This window comes from Mobula birostris, chromosome 3 (genome assembly GCF_030028105.1).
Source record: "Mobula birostris isolate sMobBir1 chromosome 3, sMobBir1.hap1, whole genome shotgun sequence".
Classification (NCBI taxonomy): domain Eukaryota; kingdom Metazoa; phylum Chordata; class Chondrichthyes; order Myliobatiformes; family Myliobatidae; genus Mobula; species Mobula birostris.
The window spans coordinates 46,904,098-46,922,511 of NC_092372.1; the positions used below are offsets into that span (position 1 = coordinate 46,904,098).

General features: G+C 41.6%; 1 protein-coding gene across 3 annotated transcripts in view; it reads right to left on the minus strand.

Annotated features, from left to right (window-relative positions):
* The window catches only part of LOC140195013 (DEP domain-containing protein 1B-like), a 56,319-nt gene extending 42,629 nt beyond the window's left edge, over positions 1-13,690 (minus strand). For 2 of the 3 annotated variants that reach the window (XM_072252570.1, XM_072252573.1), the window contains exons 1-3: positions 13,576-13,690; positions 7,497-7,762; positions 5,283-5,409 (exon numbers count right to left, since the gene is read on the minus strand). In XM_072252570.1, the coding sequence (XP_072108671.1) occupies positions 5,283-5,409; positions 7,497-7,762; positions 13,576-13,620 (438 nt within the window). In that variant the 5' untranslated portion in view covers positions 13,621-13,690. Of the gene's footprint in view, positions 1-5,282; positions 5,410-7,496; positions 7,763-11,748; positions 11,804-13,575 lie in introns of those variants that run through there. The other variant, XM_072252571.1, reaches the window with a different exon arrangement.
* Positions 13,691-18,414: the final 4,724 nt, after the last annotated feature.

Consider the following 18,414-nt stretch of genomic DNA (forward strand, 5'->3'; position numbering starts at 1 on the left):
AATCAAAACATTCAACTTGAAGAATTAATTTCAAATTCAAGTTTAATTGTCATTCAATCATACACATGTATACAGTTAACTAAAACAGCATTCCTTCAGGACCAAAGTGCAAAACACAGTACATACAGTCACACTCAGCACATAGAGATACAATAACACTGTCACAAAACACAGTGCATACAGTCACACTCAGCACATAGAGATACAATAACACAGTCACAAAACACAGTACATACAGTCACACTCAGCACATATACGCAATAACACATAGTCACAAAAATATCAGCACAAAACGCTGAGTGGCATGGCCTGAAGACTGATGGTGCATGGGATGTTGTCCTGGAGCCATGTTTCTGCAAGAACAAGTACGCAGCAGTTCCTTCCTCATCTTGCGTTGGTTCAGCAGACTAAGTCAAATCAACTTGTCTCACACTGGGTCAGTCACAGGCAATTCAACTCGTCTTCTAGCGAGAGAACCATGGAAAGCATAACTGATAGGAGGGGCCAGCCACCAACCCAGTATGGATTATAGTTCCAGCACACCAGATATGCCTCTGTTCTCTCCACAATGCCTGCATCACCTCCTCTCCTGAGTGGCTGTTACAGGTGATGCCAAGGCATGAGGGCTTGGTTTCTCCAATGAACGGGACTTGAATTGAATTGACTTTATTTCTCACATCCTTCACATACACCAGTAAAAATCTTTGTTACGTCTCTGTCTAAATGTGTTATTTATATTAATTTGTAATACATAGCATCTAAAACAGGACGGTCAATATAGCATAGAAATACAATTGCATCAGTCTGAGGGCCTGGTGGAAGAAACTGCCCCGGAGCCTGTTGGTCCTGGTTTTTATGCTGCAGTACCACTACTTGATGGTAGCAGCGGTTGGGGGTGACTCGGGTCCCCAATGATCCTTCGGGCCCTCTTTAACACTCCTGTCTCTGTAAATGTCCTGAATAGTAGTAAGTTCACATCTACAGATGCGATGGGCTGTCCGCACCACTCTCTGCAGAGTCCTGTGACTGAGGGAAGTACAGTTCCCATACCAGGCAGTGATCCAGTCAGTCAGGATGTTCTCAATTGTGTCCCTGTAGAAAGTCCTTAGGATCTGGGGACTCATACCAAACTTCTTCAACAGTCTGAGGTGTAAGAGGCACTGTTGTGGTTTTTCTCACCACACAGCCAGTATGTACAGGAGATCCTTGGTTATGTGTATGCCGAGAAACTTAAAGCTGTTCATCATCGCAGCCCCAGATCCACTGATGTCAATAGAGGTTAGCCTGTCTCCATTTTCCTGCAGTCCACAACCAGTTCCTTTGTTTTTGCGACATTGAAGGAGAGGTTGTTTTATTGACACCACTGTTTCAGGGTGATGACTTCTCTGTAGGATGCCTCATTATTATTTTAGATAAGGCCAATCAATATAGTATTGTCAGAGCAAATTTGATCAGCAGATTGGAGCTGTGGGTGGCGACAGTCATGGGTATACAGAAAGTAAAGCAGGGGGCTTAGGACACAGTCCTGAGGGGCTCCTGTGTTGAGGGTCAGAGGGGCAGAGGTGAGGGAGCCCACTTTTACCACCTGCTAGCGATCTGATAGGGGGCCCAGGATTCAGCTACACAAGGCAGGGTGAAGGCTGAGGTCTCTGAGCTTCTTGTCAAGCCTGCAGGCAATTATGGTGTTGAATGTTGAACTGTAGTCCAAGAGCAGCATTCTCACATAAGTATCCTTCTTCTCCAGATGCGTAAGGACAGTGTTTAGAGCTGTGGCTATTGCGTCATCTGTCAATCGGTCGTGTCGTTAGGCGAATTGTACAGGGTCCAGTGTAGGCGGTAACATGCTGCAGATGTGATCCTTGACCAGCCTCCCAAAGCATTTGCCTATTATTGAGGTGAGTGTGATAGGACGCAATCATTTAGACATGTTACCTTGGTATTTTTAAGTACGGGAAAATGGTGGATGTTTTGAAGCGGGAGGGCACCCTACACTGGGAGAGGGAGAGATTAAAAGACTTGCAATATTTTATATTACCAATGTCCAACAGTCTTTTGTGATCACAAGAAAAACATGAGACACACACTTGCACCATTTGTTGGACCCAGAGATGCCACTGTGGCTAACCGTGCAACCATCTTACCGGACTCTATTGAGCTACAGGTGTCCCCGCTTTCCGAATGTTCTCTTTACAACATTTTGCTTTTACGAAAAAAAACACTTGCTTTAAACTTGTGTTTACCACGAGAAAGACTACCATGACCATGAAGCCTTGTGTGGGCAGGTGTGTGCGCGTGCGTGACGTGCGAATGCGTGATGTGCACATGCGTGTACGTGCCGATTTTTTTTTGACAAATCGATTTTGGCTCAAACTTCCCGATTCTGATAAGTGAAACTACAATGTACATACATTATTTCTACCTTATATAGGCTGTGCATTTATCATATCATTCCTGCTTTTACTATATGTTAGTGTTATTTTAGGTTTTATATCCTATTTGGTATGATTTAGTAGGTTATTTTTTGGGTCTGGGAACACTCAAAAAATTTTCCCATATAAATTAATGGTAATTGCTTCTTCGCTTTACGCCATTTCGGCTTACAAACAGTTGCATAGGAACGCTCTACGTTCAGATAGAGGGTGAAACCTGTACTTATAAATAGGCAAATGTACAGACTCTTTAATCAATGCCAAACCATAAGACACAGAAGCAGAATTAGGCCATCGAGTCTGCTCTGCCATTCAATCCTAGCTGATTTATTTTCCCTCTCAACCCCATTCCCCTGACACGCAACTGTTGATACCCTTACTAGTCAGGAAGCTATCAACCACTGCTTTAAATATACCCAATGATTTGGTCTCCAGAGTCGTCTGTGGCAATGAATTACACAGAGTCACCACCCTCTAGGGAGAGTGATTTCTCCTCATCTCTGTTCTAAAGGAACAGCCTTCTATACTGAAGCTGTGTTCTCTGGTCCTAGATATTCAGTTATTGGAAACATCCTCTCCACATCCACTTTCTCAGGTTTTAAATATTCAATAGGATTCACTAAGAAATCTAATCTCATTTTTCTAAGCTCTAGTGAGTGAGTACAGACCCAGAACTAAACACTCCTCATAAGTTAACCCCTTTATTTTATGATCATTTTCAAAAACATACACTGGACCCTCTCCAATGTCAACACATCATTTCTTGGTTATAGGGCCCAAAACCACTCACTGTACCCTAAATGTGGTCTGACCGATGCCTTATAAAGCCTTAGCATTACATCCTTGCTTTTCTATTTCAGTCCTCTCGAGATGAATGCTAACACCGCATTTGCCTTCCTTACTAACAACTCAACCTGAAAGTTAATTTTTAGGAAATCCTGCATTAGGACTCCCAAATGCCTTTGTACTCTGATTTCTGAATTTGCTCTCCATTTAAAAAATAATCTACACTTTTATTCCTTCTACCAAACTGCATGACCAAACATTTATCCACACTGTCTTTCATCTGCCATTTCTTTGTCCATTCTCCTAATGTGCCCAAGTCCTTCTGCAGGCTCTGTGTTTCCTCTACACTACTTGCCCTTCAATCTATCTTTGTATCATCTGTAAACTTGGCTCCAAAGCCATCAATTCTGTCATATAGATCACTAACATATAATGTGAAAAGTAGCTGACTCAACATTGACTCATGCAGAACACCATAATCACTGGCAGTCAACCAGGAAAGACCCTCTTTATTCATACCCTTTGCTTTCTGCCAGTCAGTCAAACTTCCGTCCATGTTAATATCTTTCCTATAATACTATGGGCTCTTATCTTGTATAGTAGCCTTATGTGTGGCACCTTGTCAAAGGCTTTCTGAAAATCCAAGTAAACACCATCTACTGGCTCTCCTGTCTGATACTTCCTCAAATCTTTCCAACAGATTTGTCAAGCAAGCTTTTCCCTTAAGGGAACCATACTGACTTTGGCCTATTTTATCATGTACATCCAAATACTCCAAAACCTCATCCTTAATAATGGACTCTAACATCTTGCCAGTCAGGCTAACTGGCCTATAATTTCCTACCTCTTCCCTCCTATGGTAACTGCTCTGCCTAAAATTTAAAGAAATTGAAGAAAATTGCAAATGTCACCTAGACCATCATGAAAACCAGCCTCACACAAGGAAACCTGCAGATGCTAGAATTTAAAACAACACACATAAAAATTGCTGATGAACGCAGCAGGCCAGGCAGCATCTATACAAAGAGGTACAGTCGATGTTTCGGGCCGAGACCCTTTGTCAGGACCAACTGAAAGAAGAGATAGTAAGAGATTTGAAAGTGGGAGGCCTCCCTTCCGATGAATATCCACATTTTCTGCTGCCTCGAAGTCAGCCAACATAATCAAGGATCCCTCCCAATATGTACATTCTCTCTTCTCCCCCACTCCCGTTGGGCAGAAGATGGAAAAGATTGAGAACATGCACCATCAAGTTCAAAGGTAGCTTTTATCTTGTTTTGAGAAGACTCTTGAAAGGACTTCTTGTAAGACAAAGATGAGCTCTTGATATCTCAATGTACCTCATCATGTCCCTTGCACTTTGTCGACCTACACAGCAGTTTCTCTTTTACCACCTCAATTACTTATGTGTGGAATGACCTGTTTGAGTGGCATACACACAAAACCTTTTCACTGTAACTGAGTACAGGTGACAATGATCAACCAGTTACCAATTACCCTATTCTAGAAAAGTAGTTCTCAGCTAGAGGCCTACAAGTCCCCTACAGGAGAAACAAGGGAGGATGCTAACAATTCCCAGGAAGCTTTAACAGGTTTTTTTTTTTACATGTTCAGTGTTATTACCAATTAAAATATACTCTACAAATTAGCTGCTTCAGTCTCCTGAAAAGATCCAATCCCTTGCATATAAAAACAGTCCACAATTTTACAAGCACTTATGGAAAAGACAAGGGTGGTGAACTGGTGTTTCATTGAATGTAAATAAATTGTTATTTGATTCTAAAAGGCTGGGAATAATGGCCAACACCTACAAATATACTTCAACGTTACATATCATCCACACATGGGAAGATCATTGTGATTGCTTCATTAGCAAAAAAAAACTCCACCATATGAAACGCATTGCTTAAAGTCTGCATTTCATCGCTACTTTCAAATTAAACTGGAAACAAAATTTACACAAAGCTAGCTACAATGAAGAATTTTCAACTTTTAGTAATTTATGGCTGATATGCAACTTCTATTGCAGTCTAAATTGAAAATGTAATAAACTTATAAAGTTCTTACCAGAATTATAGGCCTTACTAAGACTGGACCTGGCTTTGGAACATCATAGTCACTCCAATTTGAAAATTTGGAATTTAAATAACGTGATTTTTTGGGATATGGCTTCAAAGGAGACGAATGAGGAAATCTGCAAAATATAATGCAATTATTTTATTGATACTACAATTAATAATTGTATATTCTATAGCAGTGTGCTTTTTAAAATTTAAGTCACTTGTCAAAAAGATATAGACAGGAACAAATTAGACCATTTGGCCCATCAACACTGTTCTGTCATTTAATCACAGCTGACTTATTTTATCTCTCAACCCCATTCTCTTGCCTTCTCCCCACAACCTTTGATGCCCTTATTAATCACAAACCTATCAACCTCTGATTTAAATATACCTAAAGACTTGTTATATTACAAATGTAAACTTTGAATAAAATGATTTTCTTCCATAAAATCACTTTGTTTAGTTCAAATGTAGTTTGCATCCAAAAGCAAACCCAAGCGTGCTTTGAGGAATATATATACCCTGGTGGGATTTAGCTAGACTTTCATAGTAATCCTGGAACATTAAATTTTACAATCCAAATGGTCCCAAGCCAAAAAACAAAATTCATGCTGGTTGACTTAGGAATGGACTATTAGTACAGTGTAATTGTACACTACCCATTCTGCAGAAACAAAATACATACATGATAATGAAATAAATTTTCAATAGTATCTATCAGGAAATATAAACTGGACACAGTGTCATTTCCAGACATGCCAAAGCAACTTGAAGCATTTATTACATCACACATTCCCATTTTGACCTATTTGTCACAGTGAGGCCACTTTCAGCTTCTTATTCTGTCTGGTTAGCCCCAGCATGATGACATGAACAATGATTTCTCTAACCTCTGGTAATTTATTGCCTCTCCTTCCATTTTCCATTCCCTATTCTGACTCCTCTCTTTCCCTTTCTCTTCCTCTCACCCACCCATCCCTCTGGTGCCCTTCCTCCTTCACCTTCTCCCGTAGTGCACTATCTTCACCCATTTGCCTCCACCACCTATCACATCCCAGTTTGTTACTTCAATCACCCCTCTCCCATCCACCTACTTTGCCCTTTACCTGGTTTCACCTATCACTTGCCAGCTTGTACTCCTTCCCCTCCCCCCACCCTTTTACTCTGGCTTCTTCCCCCTTCCTTTTCAGTCTTGGTGAAGGGTCTCAGCCCAAAGCGTTGATTGTTTATTCCAGCTGTACATGCTGCCTGACCTGTTGAGTTCCTCCAGCATCGTGTGTGTGTGTGTGTGTGTGTGTGTGTGTGTGTGTGTGTGTGTGTGTGTGTGTGTGTGTGTGTGTGTGTGTGTGTTTGTTTGTTTTGCTCTGGATTTCCAGCACCAACAAAACCTCTTGTGTTTATTACACACTAGAGTGTGCAACCCAAGAGTATGGGAAAGAAGGCAGGCAGCAATTTCCTAGATATTACTTTTGCCCACCAGTGGAGTACTGTATCTGAATATACTGCAGAGCTAACAGGTTTAAAGTTTGCAAAATATCTTCAGCAGTCATGCTGCAAATAGTATCAAAAGCAGTTGAAAATTCACAAAACATCCATTCAAAATGTCAATGTTTAGTTGCAATTCAGAGTGAGAATACAAACCAATTTCTTGAAAGAGCCAAAACAAATGCAGCCACATGCAATATGACAGCATTCTCTTTAGCTCAGAAAATAAGGCTTTCACAATTGACCATGAGGAGAGGTGCATCTATTTGATGCACTGGACAGATAAAAATAATCAGCAGCCAAACTGATAGGCAAGTCATGTTTTACCTTACAAGAGACAAACTAGCTGGAAAAATCTTAAAACCCAGTAAATAGCCACAGGAAGTAAAAGGGACAGTTGGCTTAAAAGGATTGAAGGAAACGGTGGCACAGATAGCAGCTAGACCTAGCAGCTATATGGTCTGATTCTGGTCTTAATTTGCCCATTCTCCCTGGTGCTCCAGTTTCTTCCTACATGCTAAAAAATGTGCAGGTTGGTAGATTAATTGGCTATTGTAAATTACTCTTAGTGTAAGCAAGTAGGTAGTTGGTGGAGATGCAGGATCCAAGTTCTTAACAATCAATCTAAATGCATTGGGCTCCTTCCTGCAAGACTAGGGCAAGAAAAGGGATTTTTTTCAAAAAAATTAAGTGAAATCACTGGCACAAAACAATTTTTGCAATGTTGTCATACCTGTACAATCGGTTATTATCTTCAAAATCTTCTTTTCCCCACCTTCCTTTTATATCTTCAATAACATGATTTTTTAGGAATTTTTTGAGCAACTGTACAGTCTGGTAACGAGTAACTTCAGGTCCAAAATTGTGATTACTTCTAAGTAATTCATGTAACCAATCAATTCCTTGTGCAGCAGTAAAACAGCGATCATAAGTACGGAAGTGAAGACGATGCTTCTTCAGAGGCATTCCAGCTCGAAAAAGCTCAATAATCTCATTCCACTGAAAAAAAAATTTCCAAAGCAACATTTACTTTTAATTTTATAGTCGTCTACTAATCTTTAAGAGTTGAGGGTAGCTTATGCACTGTACATTTCATCTTGCCCTTATTCTTTTTCTGCAGATTTCTTCATCTAGAGAGAGTGCAGATTGAAAATTAAAAGTTTTAATAAACTTTAACAGGAGCCTTGCAAACCTTTCCAGCCCATTCAATTAAATCATGAATGATCCAAATCTTAACTTTATCTTTTTCAATACCTTCAACCAGCAAAATGGACACTGATCCAAAACTTAAATTTCACTTGGTTCAAGATTCAGAGGTAGAGCTAAATTTCAATATGCAAACACATTTCAGTAAATGTGGCAAGATTCCTCAGGACCTGATAAAGGGTCTCAGCCTGAAACATCAACAGTTTACTCTTTTCCATAGATGCTGCCAGACCTGCTGAGTTCCTCCAGCATTTTGTATGTGTTGCTATGTATGTGGTCGACACAAAACAGCCATTAACAAAACTGGTCGATATGTAGCATTACTTTCTAGACCAATAAACAACTGAAAGCTGCATCTTCTAACTTTGGTGAAGCCTTTGTATACAGTGATCTGGAGTGGAAGTGGAAAGAAATCAGGTAATTTTTTTTTTAAACAAGTGGAATTCTTGCCAATGGCCTAACTGGAAGACATTATTTTCCATTAATTGACTACAGTCAAGGTAAAGATGAAGGCATCAGGTTACAATAGGTAACGACATGATTGCCAAGCATCCCCAAAACTCTAGCACTATACCTTCCAAATGTTTTGCCCATTGTCACAGCCTTGCACCTTCATAGACTCATACAGTAGCAGGACCTTCAGCGCATCTAGTCCATGTGGAGCTGCTATTTTGCCTAGTCCTATTGACCCACACCTGAACCATAGAGTTCCCATCCATGTACTTATTCCAACCTCTCTTAAGTGTTGCAATCAAACACACATACACCACTTCCACAGCAGCTTATTCTACAATTGTACCACCCTCTGAATAAACAAGTTCCCTTCAACCTCCTCCTAAATATTTCACTTTTCACCCTTAACCTATGACTTCGAAGTTCTAATCTCACCCACTTTTGTGGAAAAAGCAGAGTAGCTTTTTCCAGTAACTTATCGATCTCTTTTCCCAGGACTTCTGTTTTAAGGCACACCTCAGAGTCCTATCATTTACTGTGCAAGTCGACCCTTGGTTTGTCCCCCCAAAGTGCAACACCTCACACTTGTCTGCATGAAAGTCCATATGCCATTATTCAACCCACCTTTCCAGCTGGTCAAGATCTCACTGCAAATTTTGATAGCTCTCCTTAATGTCCCCTAGGCCCGCAATCTTGGTGTTATCTGCAAATTTGCTGAGTCAGTTTACCACACTGCCATCCAAGTCATTAATGTACAGTAGATGATGAACTACAACAGGAACTGCTCCGATCCCTTCAGAACACCACTCGTCACAAACTTTCCATTAGACAGACAACCCTCTACTACCACTTTCGGCGTTTCTCCCTCTAGCCAAAGTTGGATACAATTGGTGACTTCATCCTGAACATTAAGCAACCAAACTTTTCTAGACCAGCCTCCAAGCCTCCTCGAAAAACTCGATAAATTAGCTGGACATAACATTCTACACACAAAACCATGTGGACTATCCCTAATTATGTCTTGCCTGTCTAACTAAAATACTTCTGTATCCCCTTAGAATACCTTCCAATAATTAAATCATGAGTGATGTCAGGCTCACTGGGCTTATTCTTAGAACCTCTCTTGAACAGCAGAAAAACATTAACTACCCTCCAGTACCTCACCCAAGGTTAAGGCCATTTTAAATAACTCTGCCAGGGCCCCTGCAATTTTTGCAATAGCCTCCCACAAAGTCTGAGGGGCACCTTGCCAGGCACCAGGAATTTATCTGCCTTAATTGGCCTCACAGCAGCCAATACTTCCTTTTCCATAACTGAGATACAGTGCATGATTTCACTACCATTTTGCCTCAGCCTTTGCCTGCCTCCACTTGTCCCTTCATGCTGCAATCCTCGATATGCCCAAAAAAAGTGCCTCTCTGGCTCTCCATACCCCACTTATTTCATACCCACAAAAATGTTTTTTATTCTGACCTTCCAAAAGCTTGTCGCCACTGGCTTCTGCTGTTGTCTCTGTCAAAATTATGATAAAATCTTCCTTTGTATAGCAGGTTTGAGGGCCACAAGGTTAAAGGATTGAAGGGATCATTGATGTAATTATGTCTGTCACGTTCTAGACTCTTTATCTACAGTGAAAGCCTACCAAGCTTGTGATCTTTTTGTAGAAACAAATCCTCTTTTTATTTTGTTTCTCTACACTATACAACTTTGTCTCACAAAAATCTGTCAATACAAGTGAAGTAATTTACAGATTTCAGAGAAGTTCAAAATAAATTTATTATCAGAGTACATACATGTCACCATATACACCCAGATTCATTTTCTTGTAGGCATACTCAATAAATCCATAATGGAATAATAACTACAACAGAATCAATGAAAGACTGCCCAACTTGGGTGTTCAGCCAAAGTGCAGAAGACAACAAACTATGCAAGTAGAAAAAGAAATAATAAACAATAAATATTGAGGACATGAGATGAAGATTCTTTGAAAGTGTGTCCATTAGTTGTGGAAACATTTCAATGATTGGGCAGGTGAAGTTGAGTGAAGTTCAAAAGCCTGAAGGTTGACAGAAAGTAACTGTTCCTGAACCTAGGGGTCTGAGTCCAGACGCTCCTGTACCTTCTTCCTGATGGAAGCAGTGAGAAGAGGGCACGTCCTGGTTGATGGGGTGCCTGAAGATGGGTGCTGCCATCCTGCAGCAGTATTTCATGTAGATGTACTCAATGGTGGGGAGGGCTTTAACCATGATTGACTGTGCCACATCTACCACTTTTTGTAGGACTTTCTGTTCAAGGGCATTGGTGTTTCCATACCAGGCTTTGATGCAACCAGTCAATATACTCTCCACCACATGGTCTTGCTGATATTGAGTTGTTGTTATGGCACCACTCAACCAGATTTTCAATCTCCCTCCTATATGCTGATTCATCACCAACTTTCACTTGGCCTACGACAGTGGTGTCATCAGCAAACTTGAATATAGCATTCGAGCTGTGGTTAGCACAGTTAAAGGCATTCTTAGGAAATACAAGGAAACAATAGAATCGATGAAAAACTGCAGACAAGATGGACAAATAACCAATGTACGAAAGATAAAGTGTGCAAATACAAAAAGCAAAATAATAAAAATAAATAAGCAACAAATATTGGGAACCTGAGGTGACAAGTCCTTGAAAGTGAGTCCACAGGTTATGGGTATAGTGGAATAAGCCTAACTATTCAAATGCCCTATTTTTCTACCCCCATTCTTTCCATGTATATTCTCCTCTTCCTGCTCCCCTCAACTACAAATCCTATTGTTGGTCGCAATATTATACATACCATCTTTCTGCTACATAATCATTTGCAGCTCCTACCTCACTCACTTTTAAAAATGTTCTCATTTTAATTTTGCATTCCCTAAAGTATTAAAGAAACAAAAAGTTCTAAAATTCTGAACTATTTTAACAGTAAAGAAAAATTATAATAGAAATATTATTGATGCTAAAACTACTCAGCAGAAAATAGTGGTGGAGGGAAGAACCAAGTAAATATTGTCAATATCAATGAACTTACATTTTTCTGACAAAAGGTCAAAGGCCCACTCATTCTGACTTGCAAATCACCTGCAACATTTGTTTTTTCTTCCATTAATTATTGACCCAACAAAGAACTACAAATACACATCTAACTTAAATTTGTTACACTATGCCTCCCAATCCCTTCACCTCCAAGATTCTCAATACAGCATTTTAGTTTATATTAATTTTGGTGGAAAAATTAAATTTTAACAGAACTATGCCATATCGCCTAATCTCCTTCAAACATTTCAAAATAAACTCACCAGTCTTATGGCTCCCAGATACACAAATTGAAACTATTGAAAGTATACATTCTATTTTTTTTTAAGGTCGCAGACACGAGGAAATCTGCAGATGCTGGAAATTCAAGCAACGTCCACAAAAAATGCTGGTGAACGCAGCAGGCCAGGCAGGATCCATAGGAAGAGGTACAGTCGACGTTTCGGGCCGAGACCCTTCGTCAGGACTAACTGAATGAAGAGATAGTAAGAGGGGGAGATCCGAAATGATAGGAGAAGACAGGAGGGAAGGGAATTTTTTTTTACGGTGACGGTTACAGCCTCTTTCAGGCAATTAGTTCCAAACCATCTAAAGCCACTCTCAGGGCAAAACAAAAGTTCAGAACCGGGTTTATGACCACTAAATGTCCGTCTTATCCTCCCCTCACCAATCAGTTTTATCTATTTCCAGTGTTTATAGACAGAACTGCTCCGGAGGAGAAGTTACAGAGAAGTTGATGACAGGAGAACGAAAAAGAGGAAACGTGTTAATCCCGCTTCCCTGCCTTCGATATTGTTCTACATATTCTCTTCTCAAATACTTGTCTAGCTCCCTTTTGAATGCCACAATTGATTAGGTCCTGGCAGTGCTTTTATTTGCTTTTGATTCTTTTGCTAATCATCTTCACGATGTTCCTTAACAAAGATTATCCATTCGCAAGGTTTTCTTTTGCGACACTAAGGCATTGATCGTGTGGATAGTCAGAGGCTTTTTCCCAGAGCTGAAATGGCTAGCACAAGAGGGCACAGTTTTAAGATGCTTGGAAGTAGGTACAGAGGAGATGTCCGGGTAAGTTTTTTTACACAGAGAGTGGTCAGTGAGTGCGTGGAATGGGCTGCCGGCGGCGGTGGTGGAGGCGGATAAGAGACTCCTGCCTGGAGCTTGGAAAAATAGAGGGCTACGTGTAACCCTAGGTAGTGTCTAAACTAAGTACATGTTGGGCACAGCATTGTCGGCCGAAAGGCCTGTATTGTGCTGTAGGTTTTCTATGTTTCTATGATCACCCCCACACCCACTTTACCCACAAACAGCATTTTTGGATTTCCCCCTATATTAGATGTCAGTTTTTTGTTTTTCCATTTGTTCTCTTCCTCCTTTCGTTTCTCTATAGTTTGCTTCTCACTTATTTTAACAATTGACACTTTCCTTTCTATCTAAACATGTCCATTCAATTAATTCCTCCCGTTCCAAAGAACTCACAAATTGCAACATACACAATCTTTGCCGATCTATAAAATTTTTAAACGATGAGGAATGTCCTTTTAAACCTCCCCTGCACCCTTTTCAGTGACCAGACTTTCAGTGCAATGCAATTTTACTGAAGATTATTCAAACAGATTGGATTCTTTTAACATTTTTAAAGATTAGAAGCAAATTCAGTTTAGTTATCACTCACACCATTAATGCCCATTATTATTTGTAACAGAGACAATTATATATGAACCTCTTAGATGTAGTTTATCTTTAACACAAATTCTTGACTTTTTCACATTCTCCTCAAATTGGCTCTTTACATGAGTTGTTCCCTAAAGTCCTCTTCCCCAGTAAACAATTCCCAAAAAACATGGTTTTCTTCTTCCACTTCAGCTTACATTTGTTATTCAAATGCCACAAACCATTTAAACACATAGACTACATGAGCTGTACAAACAACTGCTCTGACCACAGGACACTAGGACATTAAACCACCACTGAAAAAGCATTTGCAAATATAACCTGTAGCTTCCTAGTAAAGGGCCCATTTAATCAACGTCCAAACTGCGCTTTTCCAGGGGCATCGAGGCCCCGGTACCCGTTCCAGATCAACTCACCAGCTTGGTGGCTCTGTACGGACCGGGTGTGATCCGACTCTCCATGATCTTCACGTCCGCAGTAGGTACACTCCGACTCCCAACTGTAGCGATGCCCGCCCCCTACCCCGGGCGGCGCGGCTCACCGTCCCCCGTGTACCCGGCCCCTACCCCGGGCGGCGCGGCTCACCGTCCCCCGTGTACCCGGCCCCTACCCCGGGCGGCGCGGCTCACTGCCCCCCGTGTACACGGCCCCTACCCCGGGCGGCGCGGCTCACCGTCCCCCGTGTACCCGGCCCCTACCCCGGGCGGCGCGGCTCACTGCCCCCCGTGTACCCGGCCCCTACCCCGGGCGGCGCGGCTCACTGCCCCCCGTGTACCCGGCCCCTACCCCGGGCGGCGCGGCTCACTGCCCCCCGTGTACCCGGCCCCTACCCCGGGCGGCGCACCCAGCGTTGCCGTTATCCTCCATCCAAGTTCTACACCTCGCGTGCCAGTTTAAATCTGGCGGAACAAGAAGAAACCCTGCTCTGATTGGGTAAGAATAACCGTGCCGTCACCTTTATAGAGAAGAGGTAACCGGGGTGACTGGGTTGTGTGGTGACCACGTGATTAGGGTTCGACCAGTCAGGAAGCAGGTAGAGTGATTGGCAGGCGGGCAGGCGCTGCCCCGCCACTGGCAGCTGGATTACTGTACAAATTCCAGGCTGGATGCTCGCACACGCTTCCGTAAACCCAATAGCTTTTGAAAACATTAAATGCGAACGAAACGGTTGTGCCGCCTCCTCGCAAGCTGAAATCGATTTCATACCCCGTTTGTAAAAACAAATGCCAGTTTATTAATCCACTTTTTAAAGTTTTGGCTGGTGGATGGTACTGTTCCAGAGAATCAACAACTGAACTGCTTCTGTTATACAATTCGTCTCCATTTCAATTGCAGCACAAGCGTGCTGGAGAAAATCACATTAACGGACGGTGGAGTAATTTTGTGCACGTTTCCGGGTGGAGCGCTGGCAGCATTACTATCGAGATTTTCACCTTCATTGCCAGTTTCTGGCGGAAAAAACGCACGCCCGAAATCCATCGAGATTCTCAACCAGCTGATCTGACAAACGGTTATTTTTGACTCACAGGAAAACCAGCTTCTGTTGATTTTGAAGGATCAAACGGCATTAAATCTCATTCTACTTGCCCCAGGGTTAGGGTGTTCTCTCAGAATATTGACCATTCCTTGCACTTTAAAACAATTTGCCGCAAGGTTAATTTTGCGTCGCCACCTTGGAATGGTTAAACGGAGTGCAAAAAAAAATTGACTCATTGCTCATCAAAACTGGGGCCTGCGGGACAGGAAACGCAGGGCGATCACTGAAACCCTCTTACATGGCATCACATTCTTGACAAATGAGGAGAGCAGAGGCAACCCTCCATAAAGTACAACTCGATTTTCAGAGGGATTTATGGAGACAAAAACTAGATAAGCATGGTGAATCACATAGCAGGCTATGGGGGAAGTGTTCGAAAAAGGAAATGGTATACAATGATCAGCATTGATAGAGGGGGCCAAACATCCAAAACCTTAAAATACGCAAAATGGTCTTAACTGTAACGAGCTTGTTCCTGCTGTCACTATTAACTTTAAGCTAAGAAGCTGAGCACGATGTAAAGAACATTCCATCTTACAGCTGCTAATATGTGCCAGATTTCATTAAGGAGGACATTAACTTTCCCTGGTCTAGGAGGTTCAAGCAGAGCATCTCCCAGCCTACAAGTGATTGTAGATAATTTTTCTAATAATTACTTCTGGGACATGTTTGGGGACCAGACTGAGCCAAAGGGTGGATTTTGGGGAATAAAGTTTAGCCCTGCACAACTGCTTGCTCCTTCCAATTAGAATTTTGAAACATATTAGGTGGAGAGTTATAATCACACCAAGCTATCAGTGAAATGCACACATTGGCTACTGCAAATGAGATTTCTCTGTCAATACCTTAATGTAACTTAAGGATATTTAGTAGTCAGGATACCATTCTTTGCAGCATTTCTGCTATGAACTGTGTACTTTTGCCATCAGTTCACTTCAACCATTGCCCATCATGATGGAGCAAGGCAAAGAGCAGCAGCCAGCCCAGCAGGGCAGCAGTGGGGAAACATGCAGCACAATAAAGGTACTCAGTCTGTAATCATATCTTACCAAATTACTTGCACATTTTTCAGAACATTTATGCTAAAGTGTTTTTGGAATAGTCTTCAGCAATACGATACCCATAATTTCCACTGTACCCAAACTGAAATTATCAATAATTTCCATGGAGTTACAAAGCCAAAAAGGCAATGATGGCATTTTCTCCCATAAACAGCAGAAGGAAGCTCCCACTTTAATCCCCAATCTCACCGAAATATCACAGGTAGGATTTATACAAAACAAAATAAAAATTTAAATCAATATTGTCACTGTAGTGCAAGTGTGAATGTTAGCCAGCACTATCCATACAGGCCTTCCACTTTTAATAATATCCACTACATCCCGAATACTTGCCGTAATTTTTAGGAATACAATTCTTTGTGATTACAAACCTTGCTACCAAATGTTACACTTAACAACTGCAATCCACACTTTTACAAATATTTGAGTCAAATTACAGTGGGGAAAAATGTGTTTAATATTCTCCCTTCCATTCAATTGATTATTTGGGCATAAGATGCAAATGATCAACGATACTCAACACTATAGCTGAAATGCACATGGTTCAACATCTGCATCAGAAGTCACATTCATACAAATCCCATCATATGTTACAGCTATACAAGACCTAGGTCAGACCCCACTTGGAGTATGGTGTTCAATTCTGGTCACCTCACTACAGGTAAGGATGTGGATACTATAGAGAGTGCAGAGGAGACTTACAAGGATGTTGCCTAGATGGGGGAGCATGGCTTATGAGAATAGGTTGAGTGAACTTGGCTTTTTTTTTTTTTAAACCTTGGAACAGTCGAAGATGAGAGGTGACCTGATAGAGGTGTATACGATGATGAGAGGCATTGATCACGTGGATAGTCAGAGGCTTTCTCCACCGGGGCTGAAATGGCTAACACAAGCAGGCATAGCTTTAAGGCAGTTGGAAACAGGTATCAAGGGGATGTCAGGGGTAAGTACACACACACACAGCAGTGGATGTGTGGAATGCAGTATCGGTGGCGAAAGTGGATACAATAGGGTCTTTTAAGAGACTGTTAGATAAGTAAATGGAGCTTAGAAAAAAATAGAATTTCCTGAGCTCATAGCCTCTAGGTAGTTTCTAGAGTAGGTTACATGGCCAGCACAACATTGTGGGCTGAAGGCCTGTAATGTGTTGTAGATTTTTATGTTCTATCATAATCAGAGTATTCATATGACAGTCCACATATGGCCAATTCTAGCACTCATACCTGCAGATCACAATTTATGGGGATGGATGGCAGTATTTACAATGATTAGAAACAGGCGTGTTATCACCAGCATGTGACATGAAATGTGTTAACTTAGCAGCAGCAGTTCAATGCAATACATAATATAGGTGAGAAAAATAAATATAATAAATAACAGTATACATACATTGAATAGATTTAAAACATGCAAAAAAACAAATATTGTGTATTTTAAAAAGTGAGGTAGTTTCCAAGGGTTCAATGTCCATTTAGGAATCGGATGGCAGAGGGGAAGAAGCTGTTCCTGAATCGCTGAGTGTGTGCCTTCAGACATCTGTACCTCCCATCTGATGGTAACAGTGAGAAAAGGGCATGCCCTGGGTGCTGGAGGTCCTTAATAATGGACGCTGCCTTTCTGAGACACTGCTCCCCAAAGATCTCTTGGATACTTTGTAGGCTAATACCCAAGATGGAGCTGACTAGATTTTTACAACCTTCTGCAGCTTCTTTCAGTCCTGGGCAGTAGCCACCTCCCCCCAAATACCAGTGATGCAGCCTGTCAGAATGCTCTCCACAGTACATCTATAGAAGTTTCTGAGTGTATTTGTTGACATACCAAATCTCTTCAAACTCCTAATGAAGTATAGTCGCTGTCTTGCCTTCTTTATAACTGCATTGATATGTTGGGACCAGGTTAGATCCTCAGAGATCTTGACACCCAGGAACTTGAAACTGCTCACTCTCTCCACTTCTGATCCCTCTATGAGGATTAGTATGTGTTCCTTCGCCTTACCCTTCCTGAAGTCCACAATCAGCTCTTTCATCTTACTGACGTTGAGTGCCAGGTTGTTGCTCCGTCACCACTGCACTAGTTGTCATATCTCACTCCTGTACACCCTCTCGTCACCACCCAAGATTCTACCAACAATGGTTGTATCAGCAGTAAATTTATAGATGGTATGAGCTGTGCCAAGCTACACAGTCATGTGTATATAGAGCAATGGGCTAAGCACACACCCCAAGGTGTGCCAGTGTTGATCATCAGCGAGGAGGATATGTTATCAACAATCCGCACAGATTATGGTCTTCCAGTTAGGAAGTTGAGGATTCAATTGCAGAGGGTGGGACAGGGGCCCAGTTTCTTCAACTTTTCCATCAGAATTGTGGGAATGATGGTATTAAATACTGAGCTATAGTCGATGAACAGCATCCTGACATAGGTGCTTCTGTTGTCCAGACAGTCTAAAGCTGTGTTGAGAGCCATTGAGATTACATCTGCCATTGACCTATTGTGGCGATAGGAAAATTATAGTGGGTCCAGGTCATTGCTGAGGCAGGAGTTCAGTCTAGTCACCACCAACCTCTCAAAGTATTTCATCACTGTGATGAGAGTGCTACTGGGTGATAGTCAATAAGACTGCGTGTTAGGCACTGGTATAATTGTTGCCTTTTTGA